Source organism: Athene noctua, chromosome 4, assembly GCF_965140245.1.
Source record: "Athene noctua chromosome 4, bAthNoc1.hap1.1, whole genome shotgun sequence".
NCBI lineage: Eukaryota > Metazoa > Chordata > Aves > Strigiformes > Strigidae > Athene > Athene noctua.
The window spans coordinates 2,819,907-2,839,116 of NC_134040.1; the positions used below are offsets into that span (position 1 = coordinate 2,819,907).

The 19,210-nt window shown below is 43.8% G+C and overlaps 1 protein-coding gene across 2 annotated transcripts in view; it reads left to right on the top strand.

Moving 5' to 3' along the window:
- The first annotated feature begins 424 nt into the window (after positions 1-424).
- Positions 425-19,210, top strand: part of DNAAF9 (dynein axonemal assembly factor 9) — an 83,852-nt gene continuing 65,066 nt past the window's right edge. For both annotated transcript variants that reach the window (XR_012633522.1, XM_074904261.1), the window contains exons 1-3: positions 425-523; positions 11,152-11,231; positions 17,806-17,925. Coding sequence is in view for 1 of the 2 variants with exons in the window: in XM_074904261.1 (XP_074760362.1) it covers positions 438-523; positions 11,152-11,231; positions 17,806-17,925 (286 nt within the window). In the remaining variant the exon portion in view is untranslated. The remainder of the gene's footprint in view (positions 524-11,151; positions 11,232-17,805; positions 17,926-19,210) is intronic.

A 19,210-nucleotide genomic window follows, 5' to 3' on the forward strand; every position in this document is an offset into this window, starting at 1 on the left:
TCCCTGTCACCGCCCCGCTGGGCTCCGGGGGGTCGGATGAGCCCACGCCACAGCAGGGGGGTGTCTGTGGTGGGGTCGGGCGCTCCCACGAGCGGTGGGGGGGTGCAACGAGCGCAGGGAGGAGGGTGGGGGTGCGGGCAGGAGTCGGACGATCCCATTCCTGGCAGGGGGGGACGACACCCCCCCCATCCCCGCTGTATTTACACCCCGCCATTTGCCGGCGGTCCAATCCTCCCCGCCGCGGCTCCGTGTGAATAGAGGAGCCATTCGGGCTGGGGGAGGCGACAGGAGATGCAGGGGGGGTGTTTGGGGACACACGGTGGCGCCCGTGGTCCCCCCCCCCGCGGCGGGGGGCGCAGTGGTGCGCGCGGGGCGGGGCGGGGCGCAGCGGCCGCGCTGTACCGGCCGCCTCGTCCGCCGGGCGCGTCGCCGTCGCCATGGCGCTGTGCGGCCGCTCCGCGCTCCTCCTGCCGCCTCCGCGCCCCGCACCGCGCCGCGCCCGCGCCGCCGGGGCCTTCGTCAGGTAACCGGGGCTTGGGGGGGGGAAACCGGCGGGGAAGGGCCTTGAGAGTGAAGGGGGGCGGTGGTGAGGAGCTGACAGGGCGGGGCCGGGGTTCGGGCTGCGCTGCGGGGGGTGGCGCGGTGGGGCCGGGTGTTGGGGGGCTCTGAGGGGCCGGGGGTGTTGGGGGGCTCTGAGGGGACGGGGGTGTTGGGGGGGCTGGCCGGAGCCGGGGGTGGGGTGTTAAGGGCGAGTGGTGCGGAGGTTTTGGGGGGAGGTGCTGGGGAGGGGTTGGGGGCGTTAAGGAGTCTGGTGGAGGGGGGGGGGGGGTGTTCAGGGAGCTGGGGGGCTGCCTGGGGAGAAAATAGGGTGTTAAGGGTGTTGGGGTGGGTTGGTGGAAGGATGAGGGGGGGTTAAAGGGTTTGGGGAGGGCTGAGGTCGGCCAGAATGGAGGGGGTGGGGACACTGAGGTGAGGTTTTGTGGCCTTGGGGAGGGGGTGTCAAGGAGTTTTGGGGGGTGTTGCAGGGGGGTTCGGAGCCGTGAGGGAGGCTGAGGTGACTGGGGGGGGCTGGAGCGTTAGGAGCAGCGTTTGAGGGGCTGGGGCTATGGGGAGAAGGAAGGGGGCGTCCTGGGGGGGGGGCAGGCGAATTTTGCAGGTGGCTACTGGGAGAGAGGCGTTGATGGCCTTGACAGGATGGCAGGCAGGGGCCTCACTTGACCTTGTGGGTGCGGGGACTGGCAAATCCTGACCCCCGCCGGAGGAGGGGCTGTGGGGTGGGCTGGGGGCAGGGGGACAAAGAGGGGGGTTTGGGGGAACTCGCAGAGGGGCTGGATGGGAGAGAGGGGGCTTGGGGCTGTGGGGACCTGAGCCTGGGTCTGGTCTGGGAGGGGATGGCTGTGGGGCTGCCGTGGAAGTAGGAAAGAAAGGCCTGTCAGAGGTAGGAAAGGGGAATTAGGATGGGGATAGCAGAGATGTGGGAGGGGCCGCGGGACTGTGTATTTGTGGGGGCACTTGCTGGGTGGCTTGTGGACACCCGCTTGAGGGTGCGAAGGCGACAACATGCTCTGAGCTTCAGAAATAGGGGGGATAGAGCTTGGCAAGAGATGGGGTGTGGGGACATGTTAGATGATCACGTTGGCTCCGTGGGAGCTCGGGTGTCGGCTCAGCTTTGTTAGGTTGCTAGAGCTCTGTTTCCTCTTGAAGATTTAAGGAGCACTCCTCTGTGTGTGTTAGGCCACAGTGTATTGTCTGAATGCATCTGCAGAGAGGAAACGGCCTCAAGTTGCACCAGGGGAGGTTTAGGTTGGATATTAAGAAGAGTTTCTTCACAGAAAAGGTTGTCAAGCACTGGAAGAGGCTGCCCAGGGAAGCAGTGGAGTCACCAACCCTGTGGGTATTTAAAAGACGTGTAGATGTGGCACTGAGGGAAATGGTTTAGTGGTGGCCTGGGCAGCGTTGGGGTAACGGTTGGACTCGATGATCTTAAGGGTCTTTTCCAACCTGAACGATTCTGTGATTCTGTTATCAGAAAGAGCAACCCAGGAACTGAAGTGCTTGATGCTTTCAGTACTCACAGCACAATACATGGAAGTATTCACCAGTGTGGAGGCAGATAATAGAGGAACTGGGACACTGCACGCAAATGGCAGACAAACAGCTGGTCAAGCTACCTGAGTATTACAGTGGGTCTATGTTTGCTGTAGATTTTCAATTAAAAAAAAAATAAAATTAAATCTTCTGTGCGAGAAAGGAGTGAAAGTGTTGCCACTTCTCAGACAATATGCCTGTGAAATGAGAAATTCTGCACTGTGAGAGAGAAATGGAGGTCGTTCTGCTTGTTTGAAATACATGAACATGGCTGTTCTCTGATGGTTATGTTCCCTCTCTGCCTGCAGTTAGAAACTGAATTAATCATGAGGAAGGGAAAAGTGACCTTTACAAATATTTTTTTTTTTCACTGAATGAATTCATCTTATTTGTTTAGAAAGGGCTTAGTATTTGTTTATAGCTGGAAAATATCTAAACATTCATGATCAGCAACACAATACCAAGATGGTAGAAAAAAAAAAAAAAGCAAGCTGAAAGAGAAAATGGTTTCCACCGAAGCCTCTCTCTTTATGAGTGATTTTTGTAATCTGAGATCCTGTTTTAGAGTTGTCATGAGAACATTCAGGCTCTCTGTGAACATCTGCAAGCTTTTGAGCTCCACTGGGAGATCCAGACAGCATCTGTAATTTGGCGTGTTTGTAGGAGGCGTGTCATCCGTTAATTTTTTTCCTCTTCAACATTTGTTCTTGTGCAGCTTTTTTTTTTTTTTTTTTTCAGGCCAGATGGAGGCAGGGAGGCCAGTGTTTGCAATAAATTTCCCAAGCAGTCACCAGATACTAGGCAGTTAATAAAAATAACTTAAAACAATCCGTTACCCTCCTCCCTCCTGCCCCCAAGTCCCAAACAGGAATGGAAAAATTCTTAAGACTATATAAAGAATAGAGAAACGGCCAGAGATAATTCTTGGAGTTCTTCCACATACTTCAGAGTTTTGGTTTGCAGTATGGTGTGTTGGCAGCTGGCATTTACCACGGCGACCCTCGGCGTTGTAACAACAAAAGCAAGTAAAGAATGGTTTTGTAAATAAAAAGGAAAAAAAAAATAAATCCATTAGCTAAGAGTATTGCCCAAAAAAGTGTTTGTCGTTTTAGAAGGTGATGTCATGTTTTCCTTAAGAATACATGAGTTTATGAACAAAATTTGTATTAAATGCTTTTGTTAAATATCACCCTCTAAAATCAGTGCAAATTTGTTGTATTTGGTAGTGCTCTGGACCCACCCAGTTTTGCATTAACTTTATGTAAAACAGAGTGGGCAAATCCTCGTTATTAACTACCCATGTTTGTAACATAATACAGATTGCTTCTCGCTGTGTCTATGTGGGGAAATGCAAAATGAGTACTTGGATTAATTTTTTACATTCTCTGTGCCTATATGCCTACTACTATCACCCTCTAAAACCATTCTGGTTTTAATTGCATCATGGTTTAGTATGCGGCTTTTTTTCCTACAGCTTCAGAGGAGCAGTCAGTGGGGTGTTTGGGAGCGTGGCGGTGTGGGGATGGAAGAGTTGTTGTGGTTTCCCAACCAGTTTTAGCAGGGGATGTGTGTGTTGAAAGATTTAGCAGTTTGTATCCATGTGCTCCTTATGTAATTATGCTGAGGTTCAGGATTTTGTAATAGCACTGTTTCACCATTTTTTTTTTTTTTTTTTTTAAGGAATGCACTGTATTTTAGCTATGTGAAGAGGCAGCTCATTTAACTTGCTGAAGTACAGGAGGAAGAAAAAAAAAAAAAGAGAGAGAAACAAACCCCATTCCTTGCATATGGATGGGTTTCTACCAGGTTAGGGAAGGTGGCTTGGGGTCTGCTGAGTGCTGAGCTGCAGCCAAAGTTAAGAGGGATGTGGGACTGTGTGGTTGATATGGACAGGAAGATAGAATCAGTGCTTGGGAAGGAAAAAGTTGCCAAGGAGGGGAGCAGAGCTGTTGCGTTAACTTGGCTGCCTGTGGAGATTCAGCCAAAGTTACCCCTTTGTGCTTGTTCAGCTTGAACTGGTGGCAAAGCATCTGGCTTGGTGCTTTGTGGCTGCAGTGCTTGTGGCCCAGGAATGGGCTCTGAAAGTCCGTTTAGTCTTAAGGCACTGTCCCTTAACTTCTGATTTCTGCTGAAGGGCTGGACGCTTGCCTTGTCCTTCTGATCAGAGATTAACTGATGGCAGAAGAATTACAACGGAGCTGCTCATCTTTCCTACTTCTTCAAATATTGTCATTTTGTCAGGTGACAGTGTCTTTTCAGGGGGAATAGTTGGTGTCCTCGATAACACGCTGCAATGTAAGAAAGTGAAAATACAGACTTGGTGTTCGTATATCAGCCCATTCAACACAGAATGAATCAAGGCTGGATGTCTAACTGGCTTGGATGTGTGTGTAGGTGATGGGCAACTTGCCATTTGATTGCACCCATGGAAGAACATCCCTTCGTTTCCAGCCCTTGAGCTGATGTTGAGTTCCAACCTGTGAGTTGCTGACAGTAAACAAGTATGTCAGCAGGCTGCACTGTCCTGTGTGCTCACAGAAAATACCACTATGAATTCTGATGTGCTTTCTTAATAAATAGTGTTCCTGTTCAGGTGTGCTGAAGTGCCAAAGATCCTGAACAAGCTTGTCACTTGTAAATGGCATCAGGTAGTGCCAAACGCTTGGTAAGGAGAGATTCATGCTTGTTCCTCGGTGCTTTGAGGTCTCTGAATTACAGAATTGAATATTACTGTCCATTTAAAGTCAAGAAGCAGGGGAATTGGTCCTGTAAAATGCACACAGTTGAAATTTCTTTCTTTACGTCTAATTTTAACATTTGCTCCTTGCTCAACATGCAGAGTGTTTTTAAAGTTGCTAGGCATCCTATTTACAGTCAAGTTCCCTGTGTTTGTTGAGGGGAAATTTTGAAAATAGATGGAAAGTTGTCATGTATTTTAGGGTGGGTGAATGCCATTGTCTTTTGCCGAGCAGTAAAACAGAGTTATTTTGTTGAGCTAAGAATAAAACAGCGGAGAAGTCATATTATTGTTGAACTAGATGGCAAATTTCAAATGCACTGCTTTGGAAATTAATGAAATTCTGGGAGTATTTGACTCAGTCTGACTTCTGGATTCTGTTTGCACAAATATATTTGAGCTGGTCATAATGTCAGACTGTGGGAAATCCAGGGAAATCTTGTACTGTGATATAAGCAGACAATAATAATATTTCTGGTAGAAATTGTGAGGTCAACAAAAGACCCATGAAAAAGAAACTTGATTATTTTTTTTTTTTTGGGGGGGGGGGGGGTAGAGTGGAAACAGATGGTGGTAGCAGCAAGTTAACAAGATTTGGAAAACAATAAACTGCTTTATCTTTCCATTTCATTTATTTATTTATTTTAAATCAAGTATTTAAGGTTAAAACCGGAGTCTGTCTTAGGTAGACAACGTGAATCTTTTCAAGCCATTCCCTGAAGATGAGCCTTGCTAACGTGATTTGCGGGAGCTTGCCAGGCGTGTCTCGGTTTTTCCCCCGTTGTTCGCTGCTATCTTAAAAACCACGTGTGGCTTTTTAGGACTGCCCGGCCTTTGTGGGGGAGGAGCGTAACATCTGCCAATATGAAGCAAAACATACCGAACACGGTGAAATCACATCCTTTGTCAGCTGAATTTGCACGTTGATCACAGCTGTGGCTGTCCCAGCCGTATGGAAAACCAGCCTCTGGGAATCAATCAGGGATCAATGCTAAGATCCTTGCTGCACTAGTAGCACTGGATTACAAGGTCAAGAAAAGGAAGCTTGAGCGTAGAATAAATCCAGCCAGCAGCAAGGGGCGCAGAAAAAAAAGGAACGCGTTGTGGAAACATAAATAAAATACTGTCAGGCATTACTTAAAAAAATCTATTTGTTCCTTCTGATGGAGAAAGGCACCGTTGTTAATATTCTCTTTATTTGCCAACATTCATGGCTTGCAGCGCCGTGTCTGTTACCAAGTTGTGACAGGCTAGACTGTTGTAAAGCAAGGTACTTTGCATAATTAGTATGAAGACATGTGAACAGATGAGCACTAATTCTTAGAAGTTAATGATTGTCAATTATCTTCCCCTTTTTTATTTGGATCTAGTCCAAGATTAGCAGAATATCAAGTACCTCAACGCATAGTTTCTTAATTGGCCCAAGTGTACTTTATTGCCAGATGCCACACCAAAATGTGGCTTTGCCTTCTGACCTGCTTCCAGCAGCAGTCAGATCAGCTTGTTGATGTTTGAAAGTTGTTTTGATTTTTTTTTTTTTTTTTAAAATTCCCGGGATGGAGTTTGTTTGGATCTGTAAACCAACCCGACTTGACTCGTGGCTTCAAGATTGTTAGTGTAGATACAAAGGCGGTGAGAAGGGCGAGACCATCCCTTGCAGCACCGTGGGCTCTTATACTGGCTTAAGAGGATGTCGAAATCGCACCTTCTGTTCACAGGAAAAACTCTCAGTTCACCTACTTCAACTTCTTATCCACTTCTAAAGCAACCTGGTTATCTGTGGTTGTCTCAGATGAGCTTGCTTGCAGCTCATGTCTCATTCAAGTCACCCCAAAGTCCATGAATTTGGGGTTTTCTTAGAAGGGCTTCATGGAGTTGTGCTGTTGAACGCACCTAATGCTGATTTTTTTTGAGCAGCAAGCTACTGTAAAATTTAGTTGTGGTTATGTACGTGGGTGGATCCAGAACCACCATCTTCCAGGAGATCATCCAGAAGCCCAGAGGGTTACGCCGTTGTGCGGAGGTTGTTCTTCGTTCTTTTTGTTTGAAATTGTGTTACTGGGGTAAACTAAAAAGGAGCAAAAAGTCAGTACCCTTGCTAGGGCGCTCGCTTTGGAAGCGGGAAAAGTCATGGATTTTTGTTCCCAGGACAGTTTCTTTGTTTTTGTCAGATGATTTGTTTAATGTGAAATGCAAGAAAACTCTTATTTTCTTGCTCTGACTTGATACACAGTTTAGCCTGTATTGTTTAAAAGCATGTAGTAAGAATTCTAATTATTCTCTTCACTATTTCTGAATAACCTCTTTCTTCAGACACAGAAGTCTTCTGTTTTTAATGTCAGGCTGTGAATGTAATGATTTATACACACTTGAAATGCCACTGAAAATATTTCTGTGAAGAACCTTTTTCAAAGATTTCTTTCATAGAAACCACTTCTTTAAATGAGGCAAGGGAAAATATCCTGCTGAAGGCTGTTTAATATTAAGATCGAAATAAACATCTTTATGGTCATACATCTTATTAGGAAATAATGAACATAGAATTTTCCCTACGCTTTTTCCTATTATGTCAGGACTATCTCCTGAAGGAAATGTAGTGCTGACGTTCAACTTTACTTGGCAGAAATTTTTTGGCAGCTTAATCTCAGAACTTTACAATTTTTAAGGAGTGCACCAAAGTCATAATTTCTGTGAAAAACACTGAAAGTCATTCTAGGAGAGTAAAATCCTAACTCTAAATCAAAACTTAAGGAGGGAAAGAAATAGCCAACCCAGCACAAACATGCAGGAACATTCTTCCCCCAGTTCCTCTTCTCCTTTTCCTCCCATCGCAGAACATATCAGAAAATACTTTCACAGAGCTCAAAAAGAGGAAAAACGTGATGTATTTTGCTTTGCTCTGCTCTGGCCTCGTTGCACAGGCTCCTAACCCGACTTTTTCTTTATCATTTAAAACATGTTTGATCAGGTTTCCCTTTTGTTGAAGCTGTTAGTGGGAAATTAAAATTTAAAGGTCTTAGGAATAACTTGCCTTGTATCATGTAATGATGTTTCTTAATAAATGGGGGTATCTTTCCCCACGAGTTTCGTACAAGGAGTTTCCATACTTGTGTTTTGTCAAATTGAGTTCTAACCGTTTCTGTCTTTTAGAAGTGGTCAGTATAGGGGGAAATATGATTGTAAAATCAAGGTATGTATTCATGCTATGTTTAGAATGTATAAAAGGTTTTTAAAGTATTTCACGATCCTGCAAAACCTGTCTTTGGAGAATTACTTAAATTTGCCATGAGAGCGAATGTTGAACACAAATAGAGGGATTTTTGCATCTTATTTCTGAGAGAAGTTGACTGAAAATCTACCTCTTGTGCCTTCTGATTGGAAGCATTCCTAATATTTTTTTTCTGATGACAGTTTCTTTTCTCACTCTGAGGAGAAGCAGGAAGATGCATCCTCTGATATGGTAAATATTTTTAATAAAAGCCAGCCTGGAAGCTGCTTTTTGTGTCATTGCAGAAGCCCTTGAGCATGCTTTCTCACGGTCCTTTCCATCTGTCCTTCAGAGTCTCCGGAGCTTGGGTTTCTCTTAGACCGTCCTTTGCAAATAGGTTGAGAAACATTTTTGTTCTCATGTGGACTTTATACATAAAGTTGCTTCCATTTTCTTGTGTTTTACAGAGGCGCTAGCAAGTCTGCTTGCAGCTTGTCCTTAAATGATTGCTAGACTTATTGCTGTGGGTACAGTTGTGTTGTTTTTTTTTTTTTGATCTTGTGACATGGGAAGTATAAAAATGCGAGCACTGTATAGTGTGTCACAGCGGATCATCTTTCACCTAGTGGGTCTGGGGTCCTGTTTAATGATGGGATGAAAATCTTCCAGAATAAGATACAAAACTTTAAGCTTGGATAGCTGTGAAATTCTGTTTTAGGTTAGGTTTCAAAGAACTAATAATTAGAAGTTACTAAAATGTGCAGCATCAAGTTCCGTGTTTCTGTTGTGGACAAACTGCGCCAGGGCAGGGTCAGGCTGGCTCTGAGGAAGGATTTCTGTGCAGAAGGGGCTGTTGGGCGTTGGAATGGGCTGCCCAGGGCAGGGGGGAGTCCCCGGGATCCCTGGAGGGGTTGAAGAGTCGGGCTGAGCCAGCGCTGAGGGATCTGGGGGAGTTGGGAACTGTCAGGGGGAGGGTCATGGTTGGGCTGGAGGAGCTGCAAGGGCTTTTCCAACCAAGATGATTCTGCGTGTGATTTTGTAGCATCACCTACGTGGGCAACAGGATCTCATAGTACCCGATGAGGTGTCTTTTTGGTGTCATCAGTGGCTCTAATTTCTGTTTCAGCATCTACAAGTGGATCATAATCTCTATTCATACACACAGCGGACTGTGATACAGTACAGCATATAGTCTGAATTGGGCAGTTTCAGGCAGAAAGAAAAGTTAGGGGATTCGGAACTCAAATAGGGAACCTAAAAAGGGGAAAAAAAAACCCTGCAGTTGTTTGCACTGATTTTGAACTCACGAAAGTGTCTTCAACTGTTGTCTGTCCTTCACTGTGGGTGTTCGAATTGCGCTTAGATTAGCTATATTGTAAACTTTGCATGTCCGTTCCGTCTTTCAGAGAAAGTAGAGCATGAGAATTGTAGTATTACTGAAAAAAATCTGTTTGCTTTTTACTTGGCTTGAAATACTATGAAAACACAAATATTTGACCTTACTTTCTTGTTTATTTGAGCTGATTGTAAATTTAGCTCGAAGTGTTTCTGTAAGAGACATTTGTTTCCTAGAGCTGAGCAGCTCAGAGTTACATAAACAAGACTATAAACAAGAAAACACATCCAGTAATATCAGCAGTGAAATTTCTTGCCTTCTATCTGTATTAAAACAAGCTCACAAAATGTTGCCTAGAAGCACAATTTATGTTGCTTTCTGCCTTTTGTAGCTGAATTTTTTTGCCTGACTTAAAGATGCATAGTGGACAACCAAATTAATTATATAAACACTTTGTTTTAATTATGAAAATCTTGGCAAGACTTGGTGTTGTTTGATTTCCTTTTAATGTGGATTATAAAGGATTATACTTTAGGCTTATAATTTTCCCTAACTTCATTTTTAGAGAAATTTCATGGTTTTAATACAGCAGTGGTGAGAGAGGTAACATGCATCTTCTGAAAATGATCTAGATATTTCTTTGGGTTAGAAGAGAAGTTCCAGCTTCTGTGACTGCATGAAGTATTATTCATCTGGAGTTGTTCTGAGTGGTGGTTTGCTTTCTGACTGGAAACCCACTAGTACGAGTTCAATTTGTTAATTTGTTTGGCAGAAAAAAAAATCCTACTTAAAAAGTGACAGTCATCTGGAGCTCAGCTTTTGTTATCTTAAACGAGAGTATTTGCTGTATATTTTTCCATTTACTGACTAAATAAAATTATAGAGAGTAATGCCAGATGCAAGGCAGAACTGTAGCACCTGAAGCTTATTAAGAGAAAATCCCCTGGTCAGGAGCTGTCGAGAATGCTCACTAAAATTGCTTTCTCTTTTCTGTCTGAAAGTTCCCTTGGTTCCACATTTCTGCTTATGCGTGTGCTTGTAAGAATGACTGGGTGACCCGTTTGAGTCTTCGTGACAGCCATAAGCAAAAGCATCACCAGGACACGGCAGCTGGCGTGATGCTGATTATTTTATTAACAGAGGACATGAATGAGGCCCTGCAGGTCTGTGAGCGGAGGCAGAGTTCTCTGTGCCTTCCTCCCTTCTCCCCCACACAAATATCATGCTGTTGGATCTTGTGAGAAGTCTGGGACGTGTCCGTGTTACGTAGTTACACAGAGTGGAAGCGATGTGATGGTGCTGGAGGTGCTGAAACTCAGCTTTTGCCAACTCCTCTTGAGGTGACGGAGCTACTGCAGTCCCTTCCTTTATCAGCTTCCCACTTAGGCATCACCTGCCCCATGTTGCTTGGCTCCGTGTTGCTTTGCTCTCTACTTCTTTGGTAGAGAAAGGAGTGTTGCTGGCTTAGTGAGAGGAAACTTGAGCAAAAATTTTCACTAGAGGTTATAGAGGTTAACAGGGCGCTTGGTTAGAAGGGTTAGTTACGGGTTCTAGTCCTCTATCAGGGCTGTGTACTTCATCTTTTAGTGGAAGACAAAAATTAATAATCCGGGGATAGCTTGATATGAGGTCTAAATGTATTTCAAACAAAAGATACCCAAGCTGAAGCATGTCCACTTAGCTTTTTTTCTTTATTATAGAAGCTATGTCAACTCTTTAGCCCACCAAATTTGAGCACTTCAAAACACTGACCTTAAAGACGAATTCTCTTTTCTTTTGCAGCTGCAGCCGCCTTCGAAACATTCAGAGCATCCTGACACAGAGCAGCAAATCTCAGCCTGATGGAATCCTTTGCATTTTAGGTTAGTTTTATTTTTTTTTTCCTCTCCTCTTTTTTTCTCACTGTACTGTTAAAGATACCATGAGTTTCAGGAAGGTGAAGATGTTCCTTTCCCAAGCCCCAGCCCTGCTTCCCAGTCAAAGCACAGCGGTCTGATTATTACACTCTTTTCTCCCTAAGTAATTCTTAAACTTGTTTACTAATTTTAGGCAAACTTGCTACAAAAGTAATAATATCAACGTTCTTGCAAGTCTTATGGAAATTTGGTGGCTGGAGGGAAGAGAGAGTCTTTGTTAATGTCCAAATTGAAGGAAGGGTGGAAAGAATTTAATCCGTATGTATATGGAGTGAACATTCAGCTGTCCAGGCAGTGCTGGTGCTTGGCTTAAAAGCTCGAGTTTGTGTGTTGTGGCTGATTTCTCTGTGGAGGGGGGTAAGTGGAAGGGATTAGGAGGTGCTGAGGTTAAGGGAGTGGAGAAGAGCAGAGGAGCACCAAGGTTGGGGATTGTGATATGCAGAGCGATGACGGGTGGTGGTTGAGACTTGGCTTAGAGATGTGGGGAGAATAATCAGAAAACTGACAGAATTAATAAAACCTGAATTTAGGAGGAGGGAGGTCTTGCCTCAGGTGAAGTAATTCAAAATGCATTTAAAGAGTCGCATGAGAAACCCGGGAAGCAGTTACGACTTAATTGGTGGCATATAAACAGCATGTAGTTTCAGTGCTTTATTTCTTCTGGGGTTGGGAGAAAAGAGCGATAGGAAATAAAGCTGCATGTGCAAGTATGCTGTAGGAGAGTAACAGGGTTTTTGTAGTGCTTTAACATAATTTCTGTACGTAATCATATCAAGATCTTAAAGGAAACATTGCGGAATGATGATCGAAATTCCTTAGAGAAAAGGCCTAAGGAATGGTTGATTAAATAATGTATTGCAGTTAAAGATGGAGAAATCTAATGTAGCCCTAAAGAAGTTATGTGTAGTAATGGGATTGCATTAAGAAATGATACAACAGTCTGGTTCTTTAGGGTTTTATTTTGGTTTTGGCGTTATTTTTTTTTTAACAATGTAGCAAGAAAACTTGAAGAAGCTCATTCTCCCAACAATCGCAAAAAGTTGTAAATTGTATAAGCTAGTTCTCTTTTGGTCTGTTGCTGGCTGTGTAACATGACTCTTCCTACTCATTCTCTACGGTAACAGTGTAAGAATTCTTTGGCTAAGTAGTAACTGTACAGCTACAAGGTCTGTAAGGTTACTGTGTCAACCTTCAATGAAACTTAATCATACAGGATAAAGTAGTTATTTTTTGCCTTTGATGCTAGTCTAATTTCGTGAAATATGTCACTGTGCCACCTCACCATTAACACTGTAGTATTTCTTAACTGTGTTGGCTCTGAAGCTGCAGTAAGTCCCAAGCAAATAATAGTCACTCAAACATTGTAGGGCTTTAGGGAAAGCATTACAGGCAAAAGAAATTGCTTTGTGTAATCCTCAGTGTCATGTGAAGTAGTTAAGTCCATGCATAAGACCATGCCTCTTAATAAATAAGCATTTCTGCTATGGAAATATAGGAAGTGTGCTTTGTTACTGGACTTGTGCTTTGCACTAATCTCTTTCAGCACCCACAATGGGACCTGTTGTCTCATGTGACCTGTCTAAGGTAGCCTGCAGGATTTCTCTCATAACTTCTGACTAAGTAGGCATGTCACTCTGTTATAAATGTGTTAAATCTGTCTTCAAATACATGCTTCAGATGACAAAAAATATATAGTCTTACATTTTGAGTACTGTTGACGTCTGTGGCAAGCAGATGCTCATAACAATGTTTTTTTTACGGTCAGTTCATGTTATATTTCACTTGGCTGTCTTTAATGACCTAGAGTTAATGCATTTCCCTCACCCCAACTTTAATTTACATACTGGGTTGTGAGGTAAAAATAATAGAAATTTCATATTTACATATAGAAGTTTATATAATATATAAATAGAAGCAATACAGACTTCACGTAGATTAGTATTTATACTGACATTAAAACCAGCATTGTGAGATTCCAAAGAGGGATGTGAACTGACTGATTATTGACACAATTATTTAAATATAGGTACAGCTGATTTTTTTTTTAAAAAAAGAATCCTGTCATCTTATTTTCAAGTAGTTGAACGGTAGCATTCCTGCAACGTTTGCTGTGGAGAAGAGGCATCACAGCTGACAGGAAAAAGGAATTTGGAGGTTGACATGTCATCTTTAAAAAGCTGTGATGTCTCAGCTGGAGTGTGTTGCTGTTAAAGTTGCTAAGAAAACAGTATATCAAACTCCTTAAATTATACTCTGAACTATTTTTTTTTTTTTAACAGTGGTGTTTCTTGTGTCTTACCTTTCAAGAGAGATTTTCAGCTCATGGTTAAGTTGATCTGATTTCTGAGGAGATGTGTTTAGATTCGGGAGGGTATGTCTGTAAACCTGACTGTGGTTGTAGCTGTTTTGATTGTAGATCAAACTGCTTCACAGTTCAGCACAGCTAACCTAAATTTTTAGACTTTGATATTTACTTTTTATCCTTCCTGAAGAGGATAGGAATACTTCAGAGGCTGTACCAGTAAATCTTTAAGTTTATTTTAGCTTGGTTCTGTTCATGTATTACTACTTCTTTAGATTTTTTTTTTTTTTTTTTCCCATTATGTCCATCCTACACAGAGCTCTTGCTCTTAGGACATGGGAGACACCTTCCCAGCATTTAGTACATTGCACTGATAGTTCATCCCATTCCTTTTCCAAATAGAGACTCTTTTAATGATGATTGGAACTGCTGTCAGAAGTGGCACACAACTGTGTGTTGGTTTTGGGTGAATGTCTAAACGTGATCTCTTCATTCTCTCCAGCCTCATCTGGAAGGTTTAGACTAGATGTTAGGAAGGATTTCTGTGCAGAAGGGGCTGTTGGGCGTTGGAATGGGCTGCCCAGGGCAGGGGGGAGTCCCCGGGATCCCTGGAGGGGTTGAAGAGTCGGGCTGAGCCAGCGCTGAGGGATCTGGGGGAGTTGGGAACGGTCAGGGGGAGGGTCATGGTTGGACTGGAGGAGCTGCAAGGGCTTTTCCAACCTAGACAATTCTGTGATTCCTGCTGCCTCCCTGGTGTCCCTAGAGCTCACGGGGCAATTTAACATGTTATGGAGCAACCATTTATTTTGATACGCAAAGATATGTCAGAAATACATGTCTGGGATAAAAAGCAGGACTTTTTTTACCTGTAGGCCATGTTTGTGTCAGCTTAGCAACTGTAAAATCAGATATGGATGATGCCTTAGCTGAATATTTTTTGCTGTGCAGAAGGGGACTCTGCCTGCCCCTGGACTGCTTCTCTTTCCTTTCCTCCCCACATGTGTTTGGGGTCAGTGCTGGTGGTTGTTTGATATCTTCAACCTGCTTCATCTTACTGAGCAGACAGATATTTTTTTTTTTTTTTATTTCCCCTTCACCCTGTATTTGCCCAGACTAGTTTTCTGCCAATTTAGCAAACTGAATCGGCGTGCTCCGAGGTCAGATGAGCACTGGCTGCAGGAGAAGGAGCAGGACTGGCTCTTTGGGCAGCAGTGAGCTGTTAGACTGAGTCATTGTCTAACTGCACCCTTGTGATGAGTTGGGAACAGGCTGGGAGTTACTGAACTCCCAGCTCAGCTGGAGACAGGCGTGGGGGTTTCCTAATTAATAGCTTGCCCCATTGTTCTGTCGAGGACTCCTAATATGCTTTCTGGAGGTATCTTATCTTTGTCATTGTTTCATTTCCTGTTTATTTTCCGCCAGCTATATCGGTTCATTTAACTCCATATGTTTCTGTAGAATAGTATTAAAGCCCCAGTATGAAAGCTTCTGTCTGTACTGGATACTAAAACCAAGACCAAAACCACCAAAAACAATTATTCTGCAGAGTTAATTCTTTTATGGTAAGCTAATTTCTTCCCTGCTAGCCTGTCAGTGTTCTGCAAGCAATAAATTCACCCTTGTCCTCTATTATAAGAGTTAAGCTTATCAGCTGCCCCTCTCATTAACATCTTTTTTGTCTGCTCTTCTCCTCCTCCTGTCATTAACCGAAAAAACAGGGGTTTGGTCTTTAGCTTTGAAGATCTTCAAGCCTGGAGAAGAGCTGATGTACCCAGATAAAACCTCAAACTCTTCAAGTGATGGCAACATCTTAACTTTTAATGAGGATGGTTTCTCTCTTTTTTTTTTTTTTTTTTTTTTTTTTTTTTTCCCCCTGACCTTCCAGACTTTATAATCATCTGTTCCGTTTTCTGCTTTACTAAATGTTAAGTCTGTTAGCCAGCCCCTGAGCACACCACCTTGGCTGGTTAGCCTTTGGAAACCCTGGCAATGAGCCTGATAGGAAAAAGTGCAAATGCCACGGCCGCTTGCAGCCATGCTCTCGGGCCTGTAGTTGTACCTCCCTACATTACCATTTGATGGGATAGGGGATGTTTGCTTGTGAAACATCAGTAATGCTGCTTACAGAACTACTGATCTAACAGCTTGCTGCCACCGAAAGGGGCTACCCTAACTCCTACTATTGCTCAATCTGATCGCCTTCAAAAGTTGCCTCAGTTAGGCAAGTAATCAGGAAAACAGCTTATCTTCAGGACATTGTGTGTGCTAGCTGCCTAAGGCCACAGCTGATTTCAAGGAGACTGATTATATTTAAATGGGGTGCCCTAGAACAATGGGACCCTTGCTTCATGGAAGAACAGAGTCTCCCACTTGATTATAACTAAAATCCCACCTAAAGACAGGGGCTTCAGCATGGTAGTGTGTTGAGTCTCACCGAATTCTAGATTACATTGGTACGGCTGCTTTCGTGGGGCTGGAAATGTAAATAAAAGAAAAGGAAGCATGCCTTCTCCTTCTTCTTTTGTGCTCGCTCTCTGAGTTCTCAGATCTGGGGCAGTCTGGGTGTGCAGAAAATTATTGGCACAGCAAAGACGGAACATTGCAGCGGAGGTGTAAATGAGTAACCGTGTCTGAGCATCCTTTAGCTGAATCTTATCGATGCCATGACTTGAGCTCCAGATTGACTGCTAAGGCTCTTGATACTCCCTTTGTCACGGGATGCCTCTGAACACACGAAGTTGTGACTCGTTTTAAAAAGAGCACGCTTCAAGGATGCACGTAAATGAATGGGAGCTGGGTAGCAGTGGCATGAGGATGCAAAGATTGCATCAAGAAGGGTTTTTTGAGGGCTGAGAAAGCTGGGACAGGTGTGATGCAGGTTCCCCCCTTCCCAGCACAGTTCAGGGAATGCTGTAGTCCGTTACTGGCGCTGATGACCATGAAGCCATGAACAAGGAGCAGGACTACAGAGGTTCAGAGCTTCAGCAAGATTTGAAGGGATTGAATTTGTCTCTTCTGTAGCCATAAACCAAATACCTGATACCTCGGAATATACGTGAGCTATCCAAAGGCCATTTACTAAACAGACAAGGGGGTTTATTAAGATGTGGGATTCAGTAGCTGGATGTGGGCATGGCATCTGGTTAGTGCTTTAAAGCTGAAGCATAACATTAAAAAAAAGGAACATAACTAGGAGAACCAAGGGTTTATTGCACTTTCTGGTAAGTTCATGAGACTCTTCAGTTTGGTTTCCAGTGCGAGTCCTGAAAGCCAGACATCCAGGCTGTGTTGTTATGTTATCAGTGTACAGATCTGTCCTTTGGACAGTGGTAACAATCTTGATTTGTTGGCAGGCACCCTAGTGTATCCTAATATAACTTGGTAGGAAAGCTTGACATTGGTGTTTGTGAAAAATTTTGTAGCAGTCAAGATGGGTGACCTCTATCAAGTGTGGATGTTCAGGATGCTGCTTCATGCATGATTTTACTTGTGGAGAAATCTTGATTTATTACAGTAGAATTAAGAATTATGAAAGACTCTGATTGTCTTCCAGAGAGATGAAAATAATTCCTACATCTGTGGCCTGTTTCCTTTCCTCTTGTATTTATCTTTTATCTCTTCATGCTCCAGATCTTCAATTGTTTTATTTTCCCAAGGACCAGAAAAGGCTTTCTTTGGAAGCAGTTTGTATACCATATGTTTTGTCAAAATATCTTCACGATTTGTCAGAAGTCCACACTGTCTTTTTGGTGACTCAGGGATTGCACTATAATACTGACAAGATAACATTTAATCATGTATTCTAAAGCAGGAGATTTAGGTCACAGGATTAGTTTGTTAGGAAGCTTCAATCAAGAACATACTAATTAGAAAGCATACTGCATCCGGACAGATGTTTAAGTTCAGTTACTGGTTAAAATTGAACTTTTGTTGATGCAGAGCACTACTGAAAATTAGAGTGACTTCAATTTTTTTTGAGCAATGCCTGTGGATTTAAGTCAAGAGTGGAATGTCAGTATGTAGCAATGAACTTGTGAAACTCCTTTTTCCCTACCCTGTGTTCCCAGTATGTTCAATGGGCATAAGTGCCCACTGACTGTGTGAGGGAGTTGAGTTAATACTCCTGTTTTAAAGTTTTCTTACTAGGGAAGAAGACAGCCTTTTCAGGTGTACAGTATCACGACACATAACCCTTTGCATATGGTTTTGCTTTTGCAGGAATAGATAGTCGATACAATGAAGGTTGCCGGGAACTGGCAAACTATCTGCTTTTTGGCTTGTATAACCAGAGTAACAACGACTTTGAAAGAACTGGGTTTCCTGAAGAAGTTCTTGATGGTGAGTAGCGTCTTCCAACATTTTTACCTATTCTGCAGTCTTTCTGGAGCCAGAAAAAGGGGCATACTTCAAAAAACCAGAAAGGCAGTAAATGTCTAATCGTGTATGTACGCCTGAAAAACTGCTCTTAAAAAAAATCTGCTGGAGAACTCTTGTTTTTAAACACGTCCCCTCCGTACATTCCCTGAGTGTTCTAAACCTGGACAAACACAGCCCGTTATAAGAAGTCCTAGTTCAGTCATGGTACGTATGTCAATGTGTTAATTGTTGTGTTATTAATTATTGTGTGATCACACCTCCGGAGTCGTAAAACTTGAGTTCTGTTTTACTTTAACGTATTAACTCACTTCTGTAATATTTGAAAGGTGGCCAGTCGCCATGATTGTAGATTATTATTCCTTTATTTGCATGAAACTTTGCGTATCTACCCCATAGGCTGTAGTGCTGTAGTTTTTCTTTGGAGCAACCTTCTGATGTAATATTAGGCAAGAGCAGCTGTAGTTTACAGTTCTGTAAGTGCTCTGCTGGGACTCATCACTGACACTCTTGGCTTTTCAGAGGACGGGCTGATGCAAGTTCTGTGCAAGACTTCAGAATAAACCCACAATTGTTCTGAAATGTCTAAACACTAAGAAGTACTATATATGGCTGTCAACTGTTTCTTTTTTAAAGAAGCAGGGAATGATTTTGTGTTCAAATAGTTTAAAAATTTTCTTTTAATGAGGTACATAGAATCTCAGACTGGTTTGGGTTGGAAGGGACTTTAAAGATCACCCAGTGCCACCCCCCTGCCCTGGGCAGGGCCACCTTCCACTAGACCAGGTTGCCCAAAGCCCCGTCCAACCTGGCCTTGAACCCTTCCAGGGAGGGGGCAGCCACAGCTTCTCTGGGCAGCCTGTGCCAGGGCCTCACCCCCCTCACAGGGAACAATTTCTGCCTTAGATCTGATCTAAATCTCCCCTCTGTCAGTTTAACCCGTTCCCCGTCCTGTCCCTCCCCCCTTTCCCGCAGCCCCTTTCAGCCCTGGGGGGCCGCTCTAAGGTCTCCCCGGAGCCTTCTCTTCTCCAGCTGAACCCCCCAACTCTCCCAGCCTGTCCTCACAGGGGGGCTCCAGCCCCCCCAGCATCTCCGTGGCCTCCTCTGGCCCCACTCCAGCAGGTCCGTGTCCTTCTGCTGTTGGTGCCCCAGAGCTGGACCCAGCCCTGCAGGGGGGTCTCAGGAGAGCAGAGTACAGGGGGAGAATCCCTCCCCTCCCCCTGCTGCCCACCCTGCTCGGGGTGCAGCC